At 45.1% G+C, this 25,220-nt stretch overlaps 1 protein-coding gene across 2 annotated transcripts; it reads right to left on the bottom strand.

The window, feature by feature from the left end:
* Window positions 1-747: 747 nt before the first annotated feature.
* Mlkl (mixed lineage kinase domain like pseudokinase) lies at window positions 748-24,649 on the bottom strand. 2 transcript variants are annotated; one of them, XM_038312817.1, is made up of 11 exons: window positions 24,222-24,649; window positions 21,330-21,750; window positions 18,313-18,386; window positions 14,806-14,989; window positions 10,862-10,959; window positions 8,333-8,468; window positions 7,719-7,803; window positions 4,730-4,881; window positions 3,824-3,873; window positions 3,415-3,555; window positions 748-1,200 (listed from the first exon to the last, which is right to left on the bottom strand). In XM_038312817.1, exons 2-11 carry the CDS (start codon window positions 21,746-21,748, stop codon window positions 1,169-1,171), a joined length of 1,371 nt encoding a protein of 456 aa, XP_038168745.1. In that variant the 5' UTR covers window positions 21,749-21,750; window positions 24,222-24,649; the 3' UTR covers window positions 748-1,168. The 2 variants fall into 2 exon arrangements, with proteins under 2 accessions (XP_038168745.1, XP_038168744.1); XM_038312816.1 differs by having other exon boundaries at window positions 24,103-24,648.
* Window positions 24,650-25,220: the final 571 nt, after the last annotated feature.

The following is a 25,220-nucleotide window of genomic DNA, read 5'->3' as shown; positions in this document are numbered from 1 at the left end:
CCCCAAAACTTAGCGGCTTAAGACAGGGATATATTTATTGAGCTCATATTTTTGTAAATTGGCAGTGGGGTAGGCTCAGCTGGATAGCTCTTAGATCTTAACTGGGCTTCCTCATGCAACTGGGTCAATTGCCAGGCTGACTGGCTGGCTTAACGTGAACTCAAATGGGACCATTTGCCGCCACTCTGTGTAGCTCCTCATCTACCAGCAATGCCTACCACTCTTGTGCACGGGTGGGCACTGTTTCAAGAGAGGGAGGGAATATTCTAAAGCCTAGACTTGGAAGTGGTCCACTGTTCCTTCTTCCACATGCTGTTGAAACAATCAAGCCATTAGCCGGCTCAGATTCAAATGCTGGGGAAATAGAGGCCATTTTTTGATAGGATCCCTCAAATCATGAAAAGAGCCATGGACATAAAACCATTCACCAACTTTTGTAAATAATCTGCAGTTAATCTTAGCAATATAGTTTTAGAAATACTGGGAATTCTTTATAGCTGGAATTGTTTTTGTTGTTGTTTGTTTTTTGAAACCGGTCTCTGTATGCAATCCTGGTTGTCCTGGAAGTTACTATGTAAACGGCTAGCCTCAAACAGAGATCCACCTGTCTCTGCCTCCCAAGTGCTGGATAAAAGGCATGCGCCACCGCTTTAGGCTGAAATTGTTTTCCTTCTTTCTAATCTTTTTTTCTTAATAATTTACTTTTATTTTATGTGCATTGGTGTTTTGCCTGCGTGTGTATCTGTATGCGGTGTCAGATTCTCTGGAACAGGACTTATGAACTACCACGTGGGTGCTGGGGATTGAACCTGGGTCCTCTGGGAGAACAACCGGTACTCCTAACTGCTGAGCCATCTCTCCAGCCCCATGGAGTTGCTTTCTATTTGTAACAAATAAGAACTTTGCCAGGTGTGGTGGCCCATGCCCTTAATCCCAACATTGAGAAGGCAAAACTAGAAGATTTCTTTCAGTTTGAACTTGGTTTGTTCTATATAGCAAGATCCAAGCTAACAGGGGCTGCATGGTGAGACCACATTTAAAAAAAAAAAAGAAAAAGTTTTGCACCTAGCAAAACTTGATACTAACAGATATGAAAGACAAATGTCCGGTTTGTTTCTCTTCCAGCTTCTTGTCCAGGGAGTCTTCCGTTTAGGTTTGCATACACACCTCAGTTAATTGCAGACAGTCTCTCTAAGATTTCTATGAAGGAATGAACAGAAAGTGAGACAAGAGCAAGTTACTGATAGACAAGCTAGAAACACAAACACATGTCTACAATAGAAAATACACAGAAACTGTTTATCTGGCTGGTGCATAAACTGTTTGCACACACAGACCCCTAAAACACCACCTATGAAAACCTAAGTCCCAAATGAGGCATATTGTGTGTGCCTATAATCTTGAAACAGTTGTAACCCCAACTCCAAGGGGGTGACAGACAAAAGGATTACTGAGGCTTGATGGCTTTCCAGGCTAGCTGAGAAAATGAAGCCCCCAGGCTCAAGAACAGACCCTGCCTCAAAAAGAAAAAGTGAATGACCTGGTCATTCTTCGGTGACAGGGTATTGAGAGAGAGGACCAGGAGATCAGATGAAAAGAGAATAGAAAGTAGAGAAGATAGCAAAGTTTGGGAGTGGGAGGGCTTGCGTAAGCTATGTCTTATGCCAAGGAAGCTTATTAAATAGTACGGCATGTTATATGTTGTTTCCAGGGGAGACATGGGACAGAGTCAGCAGCTATCATACAGTGGGACAAAGTCAACAAGAAGCTAATCAAATAACATTGCACAAGGGATATCTCAAGAACATTACAGACCAAGCACACAGAAGCTTGAGACTGATAACCAGAGCCCTGTACACTGGGAAGAGTTTGGTTCTTAGAATCTGAAACCTCAGCTCTCCCAAGGCCCAAGCCACAGGCTTTTACCCACTCTATAAAGCATATTTCTGGTTATTATGTTTATGATATTATTTATATTATATTATATTTTTGGTTTTTTGAGGCAGGGATTCTCAGTAACTAATGAGCCAGTCCTGGAACTTACTCTGTAGACCAGGCTGGCCTTGAACTCACAGAGATCTGCCTGCCTCTGCCTCCTGAGTGCTGGGATTAAAGACATGTGCCACCACTGCCTGGTTTACTCCTGGCTTTAGAGAAGGAACTGTCGTCCTTCTCCATGCCTCAGGGAAAGCCTTGAATCAGTTCAGCTTTCAACAGGTGAAGATGCATAGAGGACAGCTGATGTCCTCTTGCCCTCTTGAGGGTCTCTCTCTCTCTCTCTCTCTCTCTCTCTCTCTCTCTCTCTCTCTCTCTCTCTCTCTCTCTCTCCTACAACACACACACACATGAATAAGTATATAAGCCAGGTGTGGTGGCATACACCTTTAATTCTAGCACTTGGGAGGCAGAGGCAAGTGGATCTCTGTGAGTTCAAAGCCAGCCTGGTCTTCTGCATGGGGAATTCCAGGACAACCAGAATTGTACAGTGAGATATTGTCAAAAAAAAAAAAAACCAAAAACAAAACCTTAAAAAAGGCTAAATCAGGGCTGGAGAAATGGCTCAGAGGTTAAGAGCACTGGGTGCTCTTCCAGAGTTCAATTCCCAGGAACCACCTGGTGACTCACAAACATCTGTAATGAGTTCTGGTGCCCTCTTCTGTCATTCAAGCATACATGCAGGCAGAACACTGTATACATAATAAATAAATATTTTTAAAAAGTATTTGAAAACATCTAAGTAAGTCAAAGAAATAATCCCAAGGAGGCTGAAAAAAGAAGGAGTAAAAGGGAGGGAGGGAGGAAAGCAGGAAGGAACGGAGGGAGGGAGGAAGTAAAGAAATAGGCCTGAGAAAAGTAACCTGCTTCCATCTCTGAAGCCCTGCCTTGCTGACATCTGGGCCACATCATTCTTATTTGTGGCGGGATGTCCTATACACTTGAGGGCTCCATGTTAAGCTTTTGTGTGTGTGATGCTGGGGACTGTGACCCCAGGGTTCCCATATACTAGTCACACATAGTACCACTAAGGTACACCTCTAGCCCTGTCCTAAGAATCGAATAGCATCCCAACCTCTATCCATTAGATGCCAAGAATACACACCCTGCCTCCCCTTGCCCTGAATTGCAACAACCAAAATTGCTTTCAGAAGTTGTTAAATGTCCCCTGAAGGGGCACACCCAGAATTACCCCTGGGTGTGAATTTCTCTACTGGAGCTTTAAGAAAAAAAAACAAAAACAAAAACCCCAACTTTTACAATTGTGAAATAAACGTGTGGCTTGCATTCTTTTTTTTATTCATCATTTAAAGTTTATTTTACATACCAACCACAGTTTTCCCTCCCTCCTCTCCTCCCATCCCTGCCCTGCCCTTCTACCACCCCCACCCACCCACCCACTCCTCGTAAGAATCCTACCATTCACATAGGGCCTTTGTTTGGGCTCATAGGCCCTGCATTCATCAATGATCTCCTGCAATAGCTTAGGGCAGTCTTCACTCACTGGCTCCTGCTTCTGGCCCTCAGCTACCAGCTCGTAGATTTTCTTCCAATCACAACCTACCATGGAAGAGAGAGTATGAGTGGCTTCATTTTCACTACATACTTCTCTCTGGACATTGATAGCTAGGATTAGAACGAGGGACTTCAAACATGGGGAAAATAAGAACAGAATGGAAAGGAAAATAAACAAAGAAACAACAGAGCTTTTAATGACTCTACTAACCAGTTCAAGGAATCCCTGCATTAACCAAGTGGCTATGGCAGCACTAAGGGGGAATTTCTGGTCTCTCGGAACCCCAATAGAGCCAGCCTTCGTGTTCTTTACCTTCGAATGGGATCTTTCCAGTGACAATCTCCCAGAGCACAATTCCAAAGCTGAAAGAAAATCAAGGGTTTGTCAGGTGGCTGACTCAGTGGGCAAAGAACTGGCAGCGCCATACTCTTTTGAATTTGACCTCCAGAAACCAAGTAGAGGTAGGAGGAGAGAAATGACCCAAAAAGCTATTGTCTGGACTTCATATACGTGTCATGGCCTGTGCAAGCCACCCTTCCGTACATCGCTGGAGAGATACTGATGGTTTAGCACACTTGCTGACCTGAGTTCTGTTCCTAGCACCCAGATGGCAATTCACAGCTATCTGTAATTCCGGTTCCAGGGGATCAGATGCCCTTTTCTGGTCTCTGTGGGCACTGCATATGCACATGGTACATATACACACAGGTACAACACTCATGCACATAGAATAAAAGTAAATCTTTAAAAAAAATTAAAAATGAGGGCTGGTGAGATGGCTCAGAGGTTAAGAGCACTGCCTGTTCTTCCAGAGGTCCTGAGTTCAATTCCCAGCAACCACATGGTGGCTCACAACCATCTGTAATGAGATCTGGTGCCAACCTTATATACATAATAAAGAAATAAGTAAAATCTTTAAAAAATGAAAAATGAAACCAAAATTCTAAGCATGTAACACATTTCTTTTCCCATGCTCCTTGAGCCATTTCAGAAAACACCGAATTTTCTGGTCCCCGCCTGACTCCAGGCAACATCCCGCCACACCCAGTGCAAGATTAAAGCTAGAACCTACACATATTAGGCAAGTACTTCCCCACCGACCTGCAACCCGGCCCCCTGTTCAACAGAGTTAAGATGGTCCTCAGAAGAGGAGTTCACCAGGGACTATACTGTCCTTTCTGCCTGAGTTAGAATTTGTACCAAAAAACATGCACACACCTATATATTTCAGCTTTTATGTTATATATATGATGCGGATTTTTCAGTCTCTCAGGGGAGGTATATGGCGTTGAATCGTTTCTCTCTGCTTTAGTGTGTTTTGTCTTCTGACTGATGGAAGTTTGCGTCTTACTTAATTCAAATCCTGCAAGCTAGACGAAAGATGAGTTAGAGGTAGATGTTAAAACGGCAAGCCCTAGGGTGGGGAGGTAGAAGGTGGAGTTGGGGTGGCTTTTTCCCTAGGGGATTTATTTCCAATGGTGCTTTCAGGCTATACTTGACATGATAGGTTCAATTCATCATATTGTGCCAACCAAAGAGAAGCACTGTGACAGCTCTCCTCAATAGAATGGGGTGAGTGGTAGGGAAGAGTCTCTGAAACGATGGCTATCAGGTCCCTGTATGCTTTGGTAAGTTTACTGACTAAACGTACTTATTACTACTGCTAGGTCTAGGGCTTTCATGGTGAAAGACCCAACTCCAATCAGCGAGGGGAGGGAGGGGCCATAGAGCTCCATCATGGCTTGATTTTCCCCCGGAGCAGCTGCAGAAGTGACAGAAGGAACTCCTTTGTTCTGTCTGTCCTTGCACGGTGTTGCTTGGATTTTGCACGAAAAGTGTGAGTTATCTTTGTCAACCTGGAAGTCATACGTGTCTAAAGATGTCACTGCATGACTAAAGGGAGCACATGTTTTTGCTCCCGGTGGAGCTGAACCATTAGCATCACCAGTGTGCAGAAAGAGAATAGGCTGACACAGTCAGCCAGGTACCCAAATCTAAGGGTGAGGTCAAGAAAAAGTTGAGACATACAGATGGCAGAAGGTGTGATTCCACATGCCTTTAGTCCTAGCACTCAGGAGGCAGAGATAGGTGAACTCTGTAAGTTCAAGATCAGTCTGGTCTACATAGCAAGTTCCAGGACAGCCAGAGCTACATATAGTGAGATCCTGTTCCAAAAAACAAAACAGAACAACAGAAGACACTTAGGTGGGGAAGGCATCTGAAAGGCAGAAAGGCTCTGTCTGTACGAGGCTGGAAGGAAGAACAAGCTGTGCACCTGTCTGCTGGGAGCCTGTCGGTTGCTGTTGAAATGGGTGTGGTGATTTGAAAGAGAATGACCTCCAAAAGGAGTGGCCCTATTAGGAGGTGTGGTCTTCTTGGAGTTGGTGTGATCTTGTTGGAAGAAGTGTGTCACCGCTGAGGCAAGCTTTGAGGTCTCATACATTATACTCAAGTTACATCCAGCGTCTCAGCTCATTTCCTGTTGCCTGCTAGATGTAGAACTCTCAGCTACTTCTACCATATCTGTCTGCACACTGCCAAGTCCCACCATGATAAGCCACCTAATTAGGTGTTTTTCTTTGTAAGCATTGGTGTGGCCATAGTGTCTCTTCACAGCAATAGAAACCTTAACTAAGACAATGAGCAAACTCAAAAAGCTTGGGAAAGAGGCACTGATCCTGGCTGGATGCTAATATGGATATAAGGCTGCCATAGCAAAGAATGTTGATGATGGCACCTTGGCCTCCCTCCCTGGCATAGCTATGCTCTGGTGCCTGGATTGACAGCTGCCTCTGACAGAGTGACAGCAGTCATGGGCAAGAAGAAAAGCACCAGGATGTCAGACTGAGTCTCTGGTGAAAGTTTATGATTGCAATCACCTCATGCCCTCAAGGCTCTCCACAGACATCCCCTTGGACAAAAGGGTCACCAACAGGGACATTTTCTGGAACCCAGCTCTGAAACTCAAGGCCATATGGGAGTTCAAAGTTAAGTTGGAGGAATGACGAGAGACGGGCAAGATCATAGGGTTCCGTCAGCAGCTTTAGTTTCAGATGTATTTCTGTTTCCATCATTAGAAATTTAGAGAGAGAGAGAGACAGAGAGAGAGAGAGAGAGAGAGAGAGAGAGAGAGAGAGAGAGAGAGAGAGAGAGAGAGAGAAGTGTGGCCCCTGGACAGTCCTCTGAATCTCAATGCCCAGTTGAACATAAGCAGATCCCCTGGTAGGTATTCAGTGATGGAGAAGTGGTGTCTAAATTGTCTAAATGTCTAAGAGAAACGGCTCTTTGCTCATCCGAGTGGGAGGCGAGGGCGGAGTTTGTTCTTTAGTGGGCACCCGGAAAGCTGTATAATGTTTGTCTATAAATGACAAACATTCCTTTACAATTTTAGGGTTTTGGACAATGAATTAACAAACTGCTTTCTTCCTCTGAGCAAATGAAACAAGTCATGATAGATTTTCAGCTAACCATCGGCTCTGTTCCCCTGAAAAACTGATACAGGTAGATCATCAACCTATGCTTCTTAGTCACCTAATTATAAAAATTATTGCTGGTATACAAATTGCTTTGGGGTAGGGGTTGGGGGGTTCCATAAATACCTAACAGGCATGGTGTACTTTGTAGCAACCATTATACATAGGAACTAGCTTGTCCCTTGCAGGCTCTTGGAAGGTATGTCTATAAAATTATGAGACATTGACTATTTTAAGTCATGAGACTTCAAAATTTGGATGGCTCCATACCCACCTAATGGGAGCCTCCTTCTTTAGCCACTGGTAGGAGCAAAGCCTGGATAAATGTGAGGACCCCCAATGGAGAGAAGGGGTTGATGCTGCTAGCTAGGTGTGCTCCCTGTGAAGCCTTACAAGTCACCTCAAATGACAAGTGTGGCCCCCCGACAGTCCTCTGAATCTCAATGCCCAGTTGAACATAAGCAGATCCCCTGGTAGGTATTCAGTGATGGAGAAGTGGTGTCTAAATGTCTAAGAGAAACGGCTCTTCGCTCGCTCATCCGAGTGGGAGGCGAGGGTGGAGTTTGTTGTGTAGTGGGCACCCGGAAGGCTGTATAAGCAGGTGAAGAGGTGCACTCAGTTCTAAAACCTGGGAATGGAATAAGAAGGCACGGCCTTTCTGCAATGCCGTCTTCTAGGCAGGAACCATAGCAAAGCTCTGACCAACCCAAGGAGACCTTGGAGGATGTGCTCACCTTTACGCTGTAGCCTTCAGCTACCAGGAAGCTGGAACTGCTGATGTTTTTGTGCAGTTGTTCGGATGTTTCTGAATGGTGTAGCCTGATGACAACCAAAGGTAGGGTGTATTAATGATCTTGGCACACACAGTGTTTAGTGGGATAATGAGGCTGGCTAGTACCCTGCCTTACATGTGGGTGGCTCTCTGTGGGCAACCTAGAAAAATGCCCCTGCCCAGCACCAGTGTTTGCAGCGAAACAGTGGAAGGAAGGGAAATTGGAGCTTCTGGCCTGTCCTCCCATCACCTCTGGGAGCATCAGGAGTGCGGTCCATAGTGCGGTCCCCAGTGCCGGGATTACAGGTGCACCCCACTACTGCCTGGCTAGATTCCTCCAGTTCTTTTTTTTAAAATCTATTTATTTATTATGTATACAGTATTCTCGGTATTCAGTCTGCATATATGCCAGAAGAGGGCATCAGATCTCATTACAGATGGTTGTGACCCACCATGTGGTTGCTGGGAACTGAACTGAGGATCTTTGGAAGGGCAGGCAGTGCTCTTAACCACTGAGCCATCTCTCCAGCCTGACTCTTCCAGTTCTTTGTGGTGACCGTTCAACCCCTCTGGTACCTGTACAAGCCTTTGGCTGCTCCCAGGACTAAGAGGATGCGCACACTCAGAGTGAGGTCCTTTTCTTTATCCAGCAGTTCCCTCAGGGTTCCAAGTTCACAGTACTCCATGACAATGGAGAATTCAGGGGGCTTCACTAGGAAAAGAGGCAAAGAGGCAGACAGCGGTGAAGATGCAGCCTCACTCAGGATTCCCACAGTCACAAGTCCCTTCTCAGCTTCTTCCTGTAGTGATATATCCGCTCTAAAGCAAGCCTTATTGCTTCCCCAGCCTAAGACCGACTTGACTTTAAAGTACAACATTTCAGTCTAAAGGAAACTGAAGTAACACTCTCTTCGGAGATGGCTGGGGGGACTTACTCTCCTTGGAGGAGTTCTTTCTTTCATTTCTAGCCTCTGACCTGGGATTTTGACTTCTGGTCTAAACTCGTCACCAGTCAGTCCCTTCCACACACAGATTAGGTTGGACTGGGGCTCTGGAGTAGTTACCAGAAGGGAGATGTTGCTGTCCTCTTTCTAGGCAACAACAGCAAAAGTGAACAGCAGGGACTTCCATGCTGCGAGAGGAAATGGTGCCACCGTAACCCTTAGTTTTAGCTAAAGGATAAGAAGCAATTAAAGTCACATTAAAAACTAAGGGGCTAAGCCGGGTGGAGGTGGCGCATGCCTTTAATGCCAGCACTCGGGAGGCAGAGGCAGGTGGATCTCTGTGAGTTCGAGGCCAGCCTGGTCTACAAGAGCTAGTTCCAGGACAGGCTCCAAAGCTACAGAGAAACCCTGTCTCGAAAAAAACCAACCAACCAAACAAACAAACAAAAACAAAAAAAAAAAAACCCAAAAATAACCCCCCCAAAAAACAAAAAACAACTCACCCACCAACAACAAAAAACCCCAAAAAACTAAGGGGCTGGGGCCGGGCGGTGGTGGCGCACGCCTTTAATCCCAGCACTCGGGAGGCAGAGGCAGGCGGATCTCTGTGAGTTCGAGGCCAGCCTGGTCTACAAGAGCTAGTTCCAGGACAGGCTCTAAAAAAGCTGCAGAGAAACCCTGTCTCGAAAAACCAAACCAAAACAAAACAAAACAAAACAAAACAAAACAAAAAAAAAAACTAAGGGGCTGGATGTGGTGTGCCATTGTATTGATCCCTGCACTCAGGAGCAGAGGCAGGCAGATCTCTGTGAATTCAAGTCCACTCTGGTCAACGGAGCGAGTCCCAGGTCAACCTGGACTACTTAATTAGAACTCGTCTAAAAACAAACAAAAAAAAAAACAAAAAAAAAAAAGGAAAGAAAAGAAAGAAAATAAAACATACCCTTGACTTAGGCTAGCATCTCAACAAGCAACCCCTGGTTCTCAATGGATAGGTAAGGGAGGCACAGCTCCGTTAGTTCAAAGGAGATGGGAGCTTATACCTTGAAAAACAGAAATAGTGAACATTGGTAATAACCTCACTGCTACAATTGAGGGGTCTTGATGGGATTTATTTTCTCTGTCAGAGACTTAAAGGGCAATTTAACTCTTGAGTGAGGCAGGTAGCAGTGGGGAAAACACAGTAGGCAGAGTCAGCTGGTGAGGAATGGCTTTTGTGAGGTGTGAGGTGTGAGGAAGCGCGCATGCACACATACATGCGTGCTCTCACACACGCGCACACACACGCACATACACGTGCACACACAGAGAGAGAAAGTAGGGGGAGGTAGAGAGAGCAAGCACAGATAAGAAACACCCTCCCCTCTGCAAATCAGAGAGGTGACTTGGGAGTCTGAAAATCCAGTCTCTTCTCCTGGGCTGGGTTTTTAATGTTTTTGAAGGGTCTTTCTCTCCTAATTTGGGGTGGGTCAGTTGGAACAAAGACAGGATTGCTCGCTCACAACTGTTGTGTAAAGCAGCGTTTGGAGAGGTGTGGCATGAAGCCACATGTGCCCTACTGCCAAGTCTCTGTTTTGACTTTGGTCTCGAGTCCCAGTCAGGAGAGTGAGGAAGGATCTGCCCATCTTCAGAGCCTGTCTTCTTTGACTTAGTCATGGCCCCTCTCCTTGTCTGTCTGCCTATCAGGGAGTCTGTCTCTTAGTCATGGCCCTCTCGTCTGTCTGCCCAGTAGAGAGTCTGTCTCTTTTCCCTCACTGCCACCCTATGAGCTGCCCTTAGAATGTAACACAGTGCCACCTTGAGTCTCTGGGGGACTGCCTGCCTTTCAAAGGCCTGGCTCTTGTCTTTCTTTAGCATACTGGCCAGAGGTGAAGAACACTTCCTCTGGTACCTGAGCTTTTCTTACCGTCTCTAAAGTTTTCCTCCCCACCATGTGACTGTTTGTCCACCATATGGCTGTTTGTCCACCATGTGGCTGTTTGTCCACCATGTGGCTGACCTCCATGCCTAACTCAGATGGCACAACGCTCTTTCTAATCTCTTAAATGCTCACCTATCGATCTATAATTATCTTTAAAGCTCAAAAAAAAGTAACACATCAAAACAAAGACAGCATCTTCTAGGCAGTCAAAAGCTTGACCAATCCCGGAAGACTCCTCACCTGTTTCATCAATGCAAATCCCAAATATGCGCAAGACGTTGGGAGAATCAAATTTCTTCATGGTTGTGATCTCGTTGTTGAAAATGTGCCTCACTACACTAGGAGAGTGAGAGGAGACATTAGCATCTGGACTCTGACGGTCCCTCAGAGAATGTATGGTGTAGTAGGGGCTTGAGACACCATCGGATCCCACACTCGCTGATGGGCTTGGCTATCAGTCTAACTTCCCAGGTGCAGAATTACTCCCTAAGTGTCTGTCACAAGAATGATAGTATTTCTTAATCCTATTATTTGGTATTATCTGGTATTTGACAGAATTGTATTTTTGTGACTTATATAGCAAATTAAGATGTTGAGTTTTTATTACTAGTCCTATTTTATTTTAGTAAATGTCCTGAAAAAAAAACTATGTGTGTTCTTGATTAGCAAAGATAAGGAAATTATTTGAAAATTTATAAACAAAAATCCCTTCCTGAACATGGCCTTGGGAATGTGGGCATCAGTTATTAGAGAGGGTCCCAGGACCCACTAACTCAGACCAGTCTGCTACTTCACACTGTGTGAGGCTTCAAGAGAAAACATTTGTCTAAGATCTGTCAGGCAGGGGGCTGGAGAGGTGGCTCAGTGGTTAAGAGCATTGCCTGCTCTTCCAAAGGTCCTGAGTTCAATTCCCGGCAACCACATGGTGGCTCACAACCATCTGTAATAAGGTCTGGTGCCCTCTTCTGGCCTGCAGACAGACAGAATATTGTATGCAAAATAAATAAATATTAAAAAACAAAAAACAAAAAAAAGATCTGTCAGGCAGGCAGAGCAGGACCAAAGCATATAGAAATCGACTATTTCAATGTGCTAGCAATGAAAAATATGAAAACAAAATTAAGAGAATAATTTCTTTTACAATAGTGTAAATAATAGCCAGAAATTTAGGAATTTAACAAAGCCAAGCATGATGGGGCATGCCATCAACCCCAGTTTTCCAAAGGCAGAGGTAGGAGGATCTTTGTGAGTTCCAGGCCAGCCAGGGCTACAAGACAAATAAGTAATAATATCAACACACTCCTCCCACCTCCCCCCCCAAAGGCCCAATCAGTACGTTCACTGATGCAAAGACAGATAAATTGACCCTTGGGACAGATCAGACATACAGAAACTAGACTGATGTTTATACAAAAACTTATACAATAAGGTGTGGTGCTGCCCATCAGCGGGGAAAAGGATGGGTGATTTAGTAGATAATACAGAGAAAACTGACTTACTCTGTGGATAAAATAAAAACTAGACCCTGCATAATATCACATAAAAAGACTGATAATATCACATAAACTTAAAAAATAAAGCTGGGGACTGGAGAGATGTCTCAGAGGTTAAGAGCACTAACTGTTCTTCCAGAAGACCTGGGTTCAATTCCCAGCATTCACATGTTGGCTCACTACCACCCATAACTCCAGCTCTGGGGGATTCAGTATCACCTTCTGGCCTTTGCAGACACCAGGCATGCAAGCGGTACACAGACATACATGTAGAAAAATTGTCCATACACATAAAATAATGTAAACATTTAATACAGGCGAAAAACCCTACAGAAATTGCAAATGTGAAGGCAGAAGATATGAAGAGGTAATTTACAGAAAAGCAAGTCAAATAGCTTCTGTGAGTGGGGCAGCATTAAATGTGGATGTGCACTCACCTCTGTGGGAGATTCAGGAAGACAAAAATCATGTGTTCTCTGTCACATGCAGATCCTAACTTCTAATGTGTGCATGTATGTAAATAGGGAACAGAGGTGTTGAGAGAAGAGGAAGGGGCAAGAGGTCACGTGCCATGAAGTTGGAAAGGGATGCTACTGAGGGGAGGAGGGTTCAAGAGAGGGAGTCAAGATAGGGAAAACCAAATCACATTTGATTTGTGTTTTGTTTTTTTTTTTTTTTTTTCAAGAAAGAGTTTCTCTGTGTAGCCCTGGTTGTCCTGTCTCCTGTATAGACCAGTCTGGTCTAGAAATTACTGACCTCTGCCTCCTAAGTGCTGGAATTAAAGGCACGTACCACCACCGGCCGGCCCAAATTGCATTTGAAAATGCCATAACGAGAGGATGGAGAGACAGCTCAGTTAAGAGTGCATCCTGCTCTTGCAGAGGACTGAGTGGTTCCCAGCACCCACGTAGGGTGGCTCACAATTACCTGTAACTGCAGCTTTATGGGAATCTGCTGCTTTTGGCCTTTGTGGGCACCTTCATTCAGATGTACTTACACAAACATACATATAAAAAAATAAAATGTCACAATGAAAGCAGGGCAGCGGTGGTGCACACCTTCAACCCCATGCCTGGCTCACATTCCTTATAAGCAAATAAAGTTTTGTTTTTTTGTTTTTGGTTTTTTTTTTTTTTTTTTTTTGGTTTTTCGAGACAGGGTTTCTTCTGTAGCTTTTGGAGCCTGTCCTGGAACTAGCTCTTGTAGACCAGGTTGGCCTCGAACTCACAGAGATCCGCCTGCCTCTGCCTCCCGAGTGCTGGGATTAAAGGCGTGCGCCACCACTGCCCAGCAATCACACGAACCCGGGGTTTGAACTCGGGACCTTGCTTGCGCTAGCGCCGGGTGCTTAACAGGCTGAGCTATCACCCAGCTCTCTCAAATAAAGTTTTAAAAACTGCAGTGGTTAAGTACATATAAATAAGTGATCAAATGTATTAGTAAATGGAGAAATGCTTTCATATCTGATCTCACTTTACAAGGATAAATCAAATTTAGAAACACCAGGGATCAGTCAGTACATGAGACAGGCGTTCTCAGGCACCACAAGTGGAGTGTAGCCATATCCACCCCCTCTAAGCTTCCTGGGAGTGCTTAGCCAATCTAGGTATGTGGAGCCTATGACCCAACAGTTCCTATCCTGGAGTTACAGCCCCAAGAAATTTTTATACAAGTATTGGAGTGTAGTTCAGTGGCAGTGTTTGCCTCCATGTGTGAAGTTCAGGGTTCAATTCTCAGTACCTCAAAATTGCCATACATTCATTAAGGGCTATGTATTATTTTCAATTGGAAGCAGATGGTTTACATCATGGGAAATAGGCAAAATGTGGTCTGAGATACCAAATGGATTCACTTCAAACGAAAGGACTTCATGTTCCATGATGCTGAGTCAAGAAAGTGAGGCAAGTGGCCAACAGACATGGCACTTTGTCACCTGTGAGAAATCAATACTGTATAACACAATAATGAAAGAGTATATTTTACAGGAAAACAAGAATAAAACACTATAATCATTGTCTGTAGAATTCCCAGCACCACACCAAAAAGAGGGGATGAAGAATGGAGAAGCAGGATTATGAGGTAATAAACTTTGTTGTTGTTGTTTTGAGATAAGGTCTCTATGTAGCCCTGGCTAGTCTGGAACTCACTATATATAGACCAGGCTGGCCTTGAACTGGGATTGCCTGTGTCTGCCTCTTGAGTGCTGTGATTTTAAGGGGTGACACCACTATGTCCAGAAAAGACTCTAAATTCTGGATGATACATAAAGCCATGAGTAAAAGGGGGAAAGTTCTAGAGCTGAGGTAGACAGTTACTCAACACTAATCTGTTTCTTTTCCTTTTGTGTGTACAAGTGTTTTGCCGGCATGTCTGTCTGTACCATTTGTGTGCTTGGCACCTGTGGGCTAGAAGAGGGTGTCAGATCCCCTGGAATTGGAGTTACAGATTTTTGTGAGCTGTGATTTTGGTGCTGAGAACTGAACCTGAGTCCCCTGTAAGAGCAACAAGCCCTATATTGAACCAATTGTCCAGTCCAATAGCCTCTGTTCCTTAATAATACAGATTAAGTCATCTACCCCTTTAGAGCCTGATTCCCCCATTTAATAATGGGGAAAATACAGCTTTCTCCTTGGGAAGTTACAGGGAATAAATGTTGATACATGTGAGAGTCATCAACTACAGCTTACCAACCTGACACTTCTGGCTTGGGGACTGTTGAATACTTTGATGGTAACTGGAGATCTGTGATACTCTCCTCTGTAAAATGTGCTGAGGTCATTTTTCTTCAGTAAAGTCCATGGAGAGCTGGTAAGATGTTCCTTCTCAATCTCCTTGATTTGTTCCTGTGGGATCTTCTGTGTGGGTTGTGGTGAGCCTGAGACAGAAGGAGACAAAAAAGTCAGCGTTCTAAAGGTGTAGTCAGAGAAGTGGCCTCTTTGTGATGTGATGGGGGGTGGTGCTCCACACCATGAACCAAAACTGGTCCTGGCTAGAGCTTCCAGTGGACTCAACTCCGGGTAGAAGGTCCTCTGTGTCTGTGGTACGTGTAGAGACACATGTGAGGTCAGTAGTGTTGTTTGTGTACTTCATTGACCTCCTCTTCCAATCTATTCTTTTTTCTTTCTTATGATGCCTGTGGTTGAACCAAGGAACTTGTGTGTGCTTGGCGAGTGTTCTATTATTGAACTATGTCCCTAGCCTCCTTTTTCGATCTTGCCTGTCTTTCTGGTTTTAATGTCAGCCTCTTTTATTTTGGAGTTCTCCTTACTTCTGTTGCCACACAGCTTAACCCTAGGGACCTGGCATTATGTCCAGTCTTTTCAGATCAAATAGAGAGACAGTTCAAGCTCAGCAACTATACTGCTGTCAGTTGTGTGACTGTTCCCTCCTAGACTGATACATTTTCTTCCTCAGAAGTTCATGGAGTTCATAGGAAACTTACAAGGCTGAGGAAGCTCTAGAAACGTACAGGACTCACAGCAGTCTCTGCATAGTAACCATTGCTGGGTGAGAGGAGACACTTGTAGGAGACCAGCCATCCAGCCTTCCTAAGTTCTTGCTCATGTAACTTGTGTGTGTGTGTGGGGGGGGGGGTTAGGTCATCCAAGTGCCCAAGATCATCAATCTCTCATAAGCAGTTTCTCACCCATGCTCCTGCAAGTAATACTGTGGTTCATCAAGATAGACTTGGACAGATCGCTCTTTCATCTGAGGGCCAGCTAGTTTTATGCCAACTTGACACAAGCTAGTCATTTTGAAAGAAGGAACCTCAGTTGAGGAAATGCCCATACCAGGTTGACCTATGGGACATTTTCTTGATCGACAATTGATGTGGGAAGGTCCAGTTCACTGTGGGTAGCGCCACTCCTGGACTGGTGGTCTTGGGTGTTATAAGAAAGCAGGCTGAACAAGCTATGAGGAGCAAGCCAGTAGGCAGCACTCCTCCATTACTTCTGTCTGCTTCAGTTTCTGCCTCCAGATTCCTGTTTTGAATTCTTGCCTTGACTTCCCTTAGTGATGGAATGTGACCTGAGAGTAGTAAGCTAAAAAAAAATCCCTCTTCCCCCACCCCAACTTGCTTTTGGTTTTGATGTTTTTTCACAACAAGAGAAATTAAGGTAATCTTTCTTTGCCACCTCCATCTAAGGTGATAGAGATAGACTTCCCAGGAAGGCAGGAGAGATAGCTAGGTCAGTATAGTGTTGCCACAGAAGTGTGAGAAACTGGGTCAGATCTCTAGAATCTATGTAAAAAGCTGGACAGGGTGGAATATGCACTGCAATCCCAGCACCAGGGAGATAGGTGAACCCCTGGGGTTTGGTGGCCAGCCAGTTTAGACTAGTTGATGAACCTCAGGTCCTGTCTCAAAACCACAAAATAGATGGCTCTGGAGGAATCAACTTGAGTTTGACCTATGGAATTCCATAAGCATGTGCACACATAGGCACACGTAGGCACGTGCGTGCACACACACACACACACACACACACACACACACACACACACACACCTTCATACACAGGAACATACACTCCCACAAGAAATGCCATACCACACATGTGTACTGCCCCTCAGGCATCTCCTCTCCTTTACCCCTAAGGCACCTGCTTGTGGAAGCCATTGTCACCTCCCTTTGAGCACAGTCTCTGGCATAAAGCAGAATTCTTATAGTTTTATTGAATGAATGAGTGACTAAATGAGCACCTTAAATTTTATTTAAATTTCTTGAGCGTGTGTTTGTATGTACACACAGTGAGTGTACATGTGCAGGTATTCATGACTGTGCATGTGTATGTGGAGGTAAGAGGTGAAAATCAAGTGTCTTACATTGCTGGTTGCCTTGTTTAGTTTTTTTTTATTATTATATTTTCATTTTATGTGCATGAGTGTGTACCTGCACGACTGTATGTACACCGCATATAGGGCCCAAGAAAGCCAGAAGAAGTCATTGAATCTCTTGGAACTGGAGTTGCAGGTGGTTGTGAGCCACCGTATGGGTGCTGGAACTGAGTTTGGGTCCTCTGCAGGAACAGCGAGCATTTTTAACTGCTGAGTCATCTCTCCAGCTCCCATCCACCTTATGTTTGGGAACCGATCTCTTACTGAATTTGTAGCTCACTAGCTAGACTGCCGGCCAGTGAGCCCCCGAGCTCCTGTCCTCACCTTCCAGTGTGGAGAAACCAGGTGTGTGCCATCCTTTCTGGCTCTTTACATAAAAGCTGGGGAGCCAAAGGCAGCTCCTCGGGCTTATACAGCAAGCACTTTACCCACTGAGCTGTCTCCAAAGCCCTCGATTTGAATTTCTTATGGACATTCAGCAAGTGAATTGAAGCTCGGATGCTGCTACCTTTTGGATGTTTAATGTTCCCAAGGGCCATGTGTTAAAAGCTTGGTCCCCAGGATGGTGCTATCGGGAGGTGGGGAAACTCTAAGATGGGGAAAAATGGTGGCTCCTCAGGTATTTTCTTCTAAAGGGAATTGTGGGACCCCATGCAGTCTTCCTCCTTCCTTCTGTCTTTTTGCTTTTTGTCCATCAAATAAGTGTTTATGCTTCATCGCATGTGTCTGCCTGATAAGTTGCCTTGCCACAGACTCGGACACAATGTGGCTAATAACTAATCATGGACTGAATGTCTTCATAACTGTGAACCTAAGGAAACTGTCTCTCTTATTAAGCTACTACCTTGGGTTTTTATTACCGTAACAGAAACATGATGAATGTAGATGCTATTCATAGAGAAAAATTATTTATTATAATTATTTTAGCATCTTTTTTTTAAAAAAAATTTATTTTGTATTTTGAGGCCAGGTTCCTCTGTGTAGCCTTGGCTGTCCTGGAACGCACTCTGTAGAAACAGACTCAAACTCAGGATCCCGAACTCAGAGATCCACCTGCCTCTGCCTCCAGAGTGCTGGGATTAAAGGTGTGCGTCACCATGCACGGCCTATTTTAGTATTCTTATAGGTGCTATGGTTTCTTGCTGATCAAGAAGTCACTTTCAAATGCTACTCTGTGAACAGAAGTCTGGGTAAACATCCTGTACGCCTGTGACCACATTTCCAAACCTGTGAGCTGCTCCCAGTACTACCCAGAAGAGAAAATGGAACAGGGCAGGAGCAGAGTAGGCTGGAGTTCCTAGCAAACAGATAACTTCTAATTCGGGAGCATCCACTGCAACAGAGCATGTGACAACTTACACTGTTTCAGAGTTTCCTTGATTTCTTCCACATCAATGCTCACCTTCATCAAGAGAGCTCGCAGATTTTCTGTTCTGCAGGGAAAAGGGGCACCACATGCTTAAAGATACAAGCCCTCAACAAAAAGTATATGTGCATCAAAACAAAAATGCTAATTAAAATCACCAAGATGTCAGATTTTAACTCTAAATAATCATATGGCAGGAAATACTACTGTTAATATTCATTTTTCTATTTTCAAAGCATAGGAAATGCCCCGAAGTCTGGCTGTATGGATCTCTTTGATCATTGCCTTTAACTCAGCGATTACCCATGTGCACGCCTAGTAAACCTGATCCGGTTGTCTGCCCAGGTGCAGGCGAGGAGCACTGAGTCATTGGCATGGTCTCAAGAGTACTTTCTTCCCGATCCCGAGCGGGCACACAAACATCCAGTCCCATAAAGGCCATTGAAATGCTTTAAAGCCAGAGTTTGCACTGGCGGCACAGCCCCGAAAGCTGCATTTTAAAATGAGTGGCTTTTTTTTCTGCTGCTATTGCTGAAACAGGAAATCTCTCTACAGCGCGTCCTCAGAAAAATTTCTCTGCAGCACACTCTAGCAAACAGCAAAAAGCTGTGTTAAACTCTCTCTCTCTCTCTCTCTCTCTCTCTCTCTCTCTCTCTCTCTCTCTCTTAAGCTTTCTCAGGTTTTTAAGTGGATTTAGTCCATCACGTTGGAGTGCCAATCTGTAGATGGAACGGCGGGCTGTGTCCCGCCACCCAGCTAGCTTTACACCCGAAATAATTACACAGAAACTGTATTCTTTTAAATACTGCTTGGGCCGGGTGGTGGTGGCACACACCTTTAATTCCAGCACTCGGGAGGCAGGGGCAGGTGGATCTTTGTGAGTTCGAGGCCAGCCTGGTCTACAAGAGCTAGTTCCAGGACAGGCTCCAAAGCTACAGAGAAACCCTGTCTCGAAAAACCAAAAAAAAAAAAAAAAAAAAAAAATACTGCTTCGCCCATTAGTTTCAGCCTCTTATTGGTTAATTCTCACATCTTCCTTTAACCCATATTTAGTAATCTGTGTAGCATCACGAGGTGGTCACTTACCAGGAAAGATCTTAACCTGTGTCTGTTTGGAGAGGAGAAGCATGGCGACTGCCTATGGCAACTGCCTGAAGCATCTGCCTTCTCTCTCCCAGAATTCTGTTCTGTCTACTCCACCCACCTATGTTCTGACCTATTGGGCCAAGCAGTTTCTTTATTAATTAACCAATGAAAGTCCTCCATCACTAGTATTGGGTTATAGACCCTCTAACTTCTATGCTTTCTCTATCAAAGAATTCAGGCCATTCCACACCCCCCTCAGTATCTTTTCTCTCAGACAGAGCTGATAAGCCCCCTCCACCCTTGCAGCTCTAGGATACATTTATAGTACTGCCTTGTTCATGTCTCCATACCCCTTGGCACACAGTTAGGCCAGGCTATGTCTTGTGATACTATTGTGGGAACTCTCCTAGTGATCTCATAAAAGGCCTTATCATGGCTTGTAGGCAGAGGCTGCTTGTTCATTTCAGGCCACCCAGACCGAAAATAATCACACAGAAACTATATTAATTTTAACACTGTTTGGCCAATAGCTTATACATATTCCTAGCTAACCCTTACATCTTAAATTAACCAATTTCTATTAATCTGTGAATCACCATGAGGCTGTGGCCTACTGGTAAGGTTCTGGCTTTCCGGCATCTCTCTCCTTTGGCAGCTATACGGTGTCTCTCTGACTCTGCCTACCTTCTCTCTATATCTCTGTTTGAACTTCCAGTCTGGCTTTACTCTAGTAATCCATTGGCTGAAACAGTTTCTTTAATAACCAATGGTAATAAAACATATTCATAGCACACATCAATGGCTGTCTGTGGCCATCAGCCTGTAATTTGCCTGATAAAAAAGTTAATCTTGTATCCGTTTCCTTTCCTTTCCTACAAACCTCTTCTAACTTTTAGCTAACCATGTTTGTGACTCATATCACTGGGTCATCATAAGTCCAAGAAGGTCATATTTGTTTCCATGTTTCCCTTATCTTTCCTCTCCTGGTGGCCTAAGCTTAACTCTTACCCTCTCCATGCAGGCTAGTCAATGCCTCACCTCTTTAGAGCCTGGCTTTCTGTGACGTTCAAGGGGAGCCATTGTAGATCTAGCTATTGTTAACTCATCTACCCTCTAATGTAATCTCCTAACTCAGTTCCTGCTTCCGTTCTGACTCTCAGGCAGGTTGCGTTATTGACTCTACTTATTGACTTCCAGGTAGTAGCTGTATACAGCCATAGCAACATAGAGGACGAACCGTATGCCTTTGTCTCTTCATGTTGAGCTTTACCGGATGGATGGTTATTTTTAGTGGATGTGTCACTAGTAGAGGCTTGAAAGATAATAGTTCAGTTAGATCTCGTTCCTGACATTCTGCCACAAGAGCAATCTCGTCTCTGTATGGATTAGTCAAGGTGTACACGGAAATGTCTGTCTTGTCCGTTCTTTCTGAATTCTTGTGTATCATTACTCTACCTTATGACTTTCAAGGGCTTCCAAGAAAATTAGCTTCCTATTGGCAGACTTTACACTCCATGAGTTTATCCCTAAGGTTTAGAACAGTATCATGCACGTTGTACCCAATCTACATTTCCTTAGTTTATTTAATTCTTTTTACTGGACAATTTTCACTTCAAGCGAAAGAGTCCCATAGAAGCCAAGGTGGTAATGAATTGGAATTCCAGATATTACATCAAACAGTGAACAGAGAAGCAAAGGGGACTCACAAGCAGGTAGCAACGTGTCCCCTCCTCCACAAAGGCTTCACTAGCCTCTATCGTACAGTAGATTTCTAAGTCACAAGTATATGCAGCTGTTCAAACTTCTCCATTGTTCCTCCTCTTTGACAAATCAAAGTGAGGCTAAGATGCTCCCTGATTCCAACCGTTCCTCCACTTCATCCCCCAAACCCCATTTATTCTTTCCCGGTCTTTGGAATACTCACTCGTCCTCTCTCGCGTCCTGTTGATCTTCCTGCAGCCAGGATGCTTTTGAAGCAGAGCTCTGTTGATCAACCTGAAGCCCCAGCATGATCTCCTCCCAGACATCCCTCAGCCTCTCATTTACTTCAAGGAAGAGTATCTTGTCATTGCCCGCAGTTACAAACTTCCAAAAATTGTGCTTACTGCTGAACTTTTCTATCTGCTGCTTAGCCTCCTGCAGGACAGTCTCAAAATGGTCCAGGGTTTTAGTTATGTCTTTTGACAGATTGTTTGTTCCTTGGTCCTGGAGCCTCTGGAGATGCTGTAGCAAGCCATGCACACGCTCCCTTAGACGCTGGCACTGTTTCCGGCAGTGTTTCATGTCTTCACACTTTTTATAGATGAGCTGGCCTAAGCTGATGATCTGTCCCAATTTATCCATACCTGGAAGAGACCCACAGGTTGGTTGAAATCCCACAATCCTCAGTGTATTTATTACTCAGCTAATTGAGGGTCAAGGGTATCTATGATCTCAGTGCCAGAAAGGGGATGCCTCTACCACGTAAGGCAAAGAGAGCTTGCTGTCTGTCAAATCTATTCTGTCCTTGTAATAGAGCTTGAACTGGGAAGTATTGGTCAGCTAGCACTATATCCTCAACCTCTTGCCACTCTGAGAGAGGCCTTGTGATTAGCACCTAACTATGGGTCGTGAGTGGATGGGATCTGTGCTACTTTAGGATGAGGCAGGTTTGCATGGACAGGGTTTCAGGGATACTGGTACCCTAAGGAAAAGATCCTGGGTTCCTGAATAGTTGCTTGGAGGAAAGCTGCCATTGTTGCCAGAATTTCTGCTATGAACTGTGTTATTGAAGATGCAGTTACAGCTGTATGGGAGCCATTATATTTTTGGGTATTTTGGTCATATTATCTAACCTATCCTAACACAGATGTTCTTTGGAAGTATTAGAAATATCTTCAGGGGCCAAGCAGGCAGCCCAAACCAGTGGTGTGAGTTGCCTTAGAAACAGTGCTGCAAAGGAGTATACTTCCAGCAGATGTGCTGGTGCTGAAATCCCAGCACCCAGGAGGCTGAAGCAGGACCACGAGTTCACGGCCAGCCCCAGCTACCTTCTGTCTCTAAAAAACCCAAAGCTGAGATTATAGCTCCATGGTAGAGTGTTTGGCCAGCCTTGGCTAAGGCTCTGAGTGTGCGTGACCCTCAGCATAGCCTGACGAGAAGCTCCTGGGGCCAGAGAGGTGCCTCAGTGGGTAAGAGCATGTGTTGCTCTTTCAGAGGAAATTCAGTGTCCTCTTCTGACCTCTGCAGGCACCAGGCATGCCCATGGTGCACATGCGTGCATACACACACATACAGGCAAAACATTCACACACAAGAAATAATACGATAAATCTAGAAAATAAACCTGAAAAGCTTCCTTTTAGTCTCTGTGACGTGGCCCTTCAGTTTATCTTTCACTTCTCCATTTTTGTTTTGTTTTGAGACAGGCTCTTGCTCTGTATCTCAGAATGGCCTAGACCTCTCCACCCTTGGCTTCATTATCCTGGTACCTCTCTGTTTTAGACACATGGAAGAGTCCAATCATTCACATCTTCTCTTCAAATCCTGTAGGAAAAAGGCCCAAACTGGCCTTTGGGTTCATGGTCGAGGAAACCACTCCAGCTCCATCTAAAACACGCAGAGGTTACTCAGCAGGTCGACACCTGCTGTTCTGCAAGGACAAAGGAAAGCCAGGAGCCTGGACTTCCACATCAGACCTCCTGATTTTAAATTTTGCAAGGGAGTAGAAGAGTGTTTCCTTTCAGTCCATAAAGTGCTTGCTGAACAAACTTGAAGGTCTGAGCTTGGCTCCCCAACACCAATGTAAAAGTCTTTAAAACATGAGTCAAAAAGTGAACCCAAATTGTCAAACTGAAACTAAGTACGTGGCAATCCATGGGTTTTTGTTTTCCTTGTTCACTGGATTCCACTGAACTGGGCAGGAGGCACGGGTGTTAACATCAGGGTACTCTTTACATCTGAGCCATCGCTACAGACTGTTAGGATACTCTTAAAGAAAATCAGTAGACCTCAGGGCTCAGCCCTTCCGAGATGCAGAGCACATTGCTTTCACACCTCTTCCTTGGATATATAAGAGCAAAGGGGAAAAATCTGGAAGTAATAATAACAATTTACTCTAAGCCCAACCACCCCCTACTAAAAAAGTATCAGACATATCTGGGCTTGGGGGCACACAACTTTAAATTCAGTACTTGGGGGGCACAGACAGATGTCTCTATGAATTCAAGGACAGCCTGGATCACACAGTGAGTGCCAGGGCAGCCATAGCTACACAGTGAGACCTTGTCTTCATAAATAAATTAACAGTCTAAAAAAATCAGACATCCGTTTACAAACATTACATCAGTTTACTTCATCCTTGCGTGAAATGGACCCTAGAAAAGGAAGTGGGCATCCATACTTAAAGACTGGAATCCAGTCCGGGGTGGGGGTGTGGGTGGTGGTAGTAGTGGCCTGCCTTTAATCTCAGAGGCTGAGGCAAGCAGATTCCTGTGAGTTCAAGGCCAACCTGGTCTACAAAGTAAGTTCCAAGATGGCCAGGACTATACAGGGAAACCCTGTCTCTAAAAACAAACAAACAAACAAAAACAAACAGAAAAGAAAAAAAGGGAAAAAAAAAAACCCAAACCAAAACAAAAGACCTGAATCGTCTGCCCTGGAAATAGATTGTCCTATGGAGTACCCACTTACTCAGCACCTCTAGGCAGCGTCCCTACCTTTTTCCTCTTCTCAAATCCCGTTCCTCGAGCTCCGTCCTGCTTTGACAGAAGGCCGGCAAAGATCTTTGCAGACAGACAGCACCTCCGATAGAGTCAGGGAATCGAAACCAACTCACCCCTGAATTCCAGGAAGTCCAATCTGTGAATTCGCGGTTTTCCCCGCTTCCTCCAGCCGCGGCTCCTAGCTCTCTCGACCCTGCGGGCTCACCCTTGTGATCGCTGGGTCGATCGTCCCCTCTGTCCTACGCGCAATTGCAGTAGGATCAGTCTCCCGCTGCTCCCGGACCACGGTCTTCTGCCCAGCGGAGAATGCACCCTAGGCCGGAGCAGTTCTCGGGTCTCCAGAGCCCCTTCCCACAGTGCGGTGCAGCCTGAGCGCTCCCAGTGCCTCCGAGGGACTCGCACAAACCGCTGTTCCCGCCGAAAGTCAAAGCTGGGGCCGAAGCAACCGTGCCACAGCGGAGTCCTCCCAACCAACCTGTTGGACAGCTGTTTCTGTCCAGAGTCGTCCTCCGGAAACCGGTGCCGGATTGACACTCCTCCCCCAGGTTCTTCTGTGACTTTTGCTGGTGATCTGCCAGCTTCCTACACCCGCTTTCTGGACAGCTTCCAGTTGAAGCTCCTACCTGACTGGGTCCTTTCGCCTAATCCGTTAAATAGCAACTCTCTGAGTACTCCCAGGTACTCTGCTTGGGGCCTCAAGTTTAGGGACTGGAAAAATAAGATTACAGGGAGCCCTGATAACCAATGTATGGGATGGCCTGGAAGTCCAGCAAAATAGAAATTAAAAAGCGAGGCTGATGGGATGGCTCAGTGAGCCTGATGACAGGGTGGAAAGAACTGACTGCTCCAAGTTGTCCTGACTTCCGCATGTGCGCAGGCCCTGGCACACACACCACACACACCACCACACACACACCACACACACACACACACCACACACACACACACCACACACACACACACCACACACACACACACACCACACACACACACACACACACCACACACACACACACACCACACACACACACACACACACACACCACACACACCACACACACACCACACCACACACGACACACACACACCACACACACCACACACACACACAC

This window comes from Arvicola amphibius, chromosome 15, assembly GCF_903992535.2.
Source record: "Arvicola amphibius chromosome 15, mArvAmp1.2, whole genome shotgun sequence".
NCBI classification, from domain to species: Eukaryota; Metazoa; Chordata; class Mammalia; order Rodentia; family Cricetidae; genus Arvicola; species Arvicola amphibius.
This window is presented reverse-complemented; position numbering and strand designations above follow the sequence as displayed.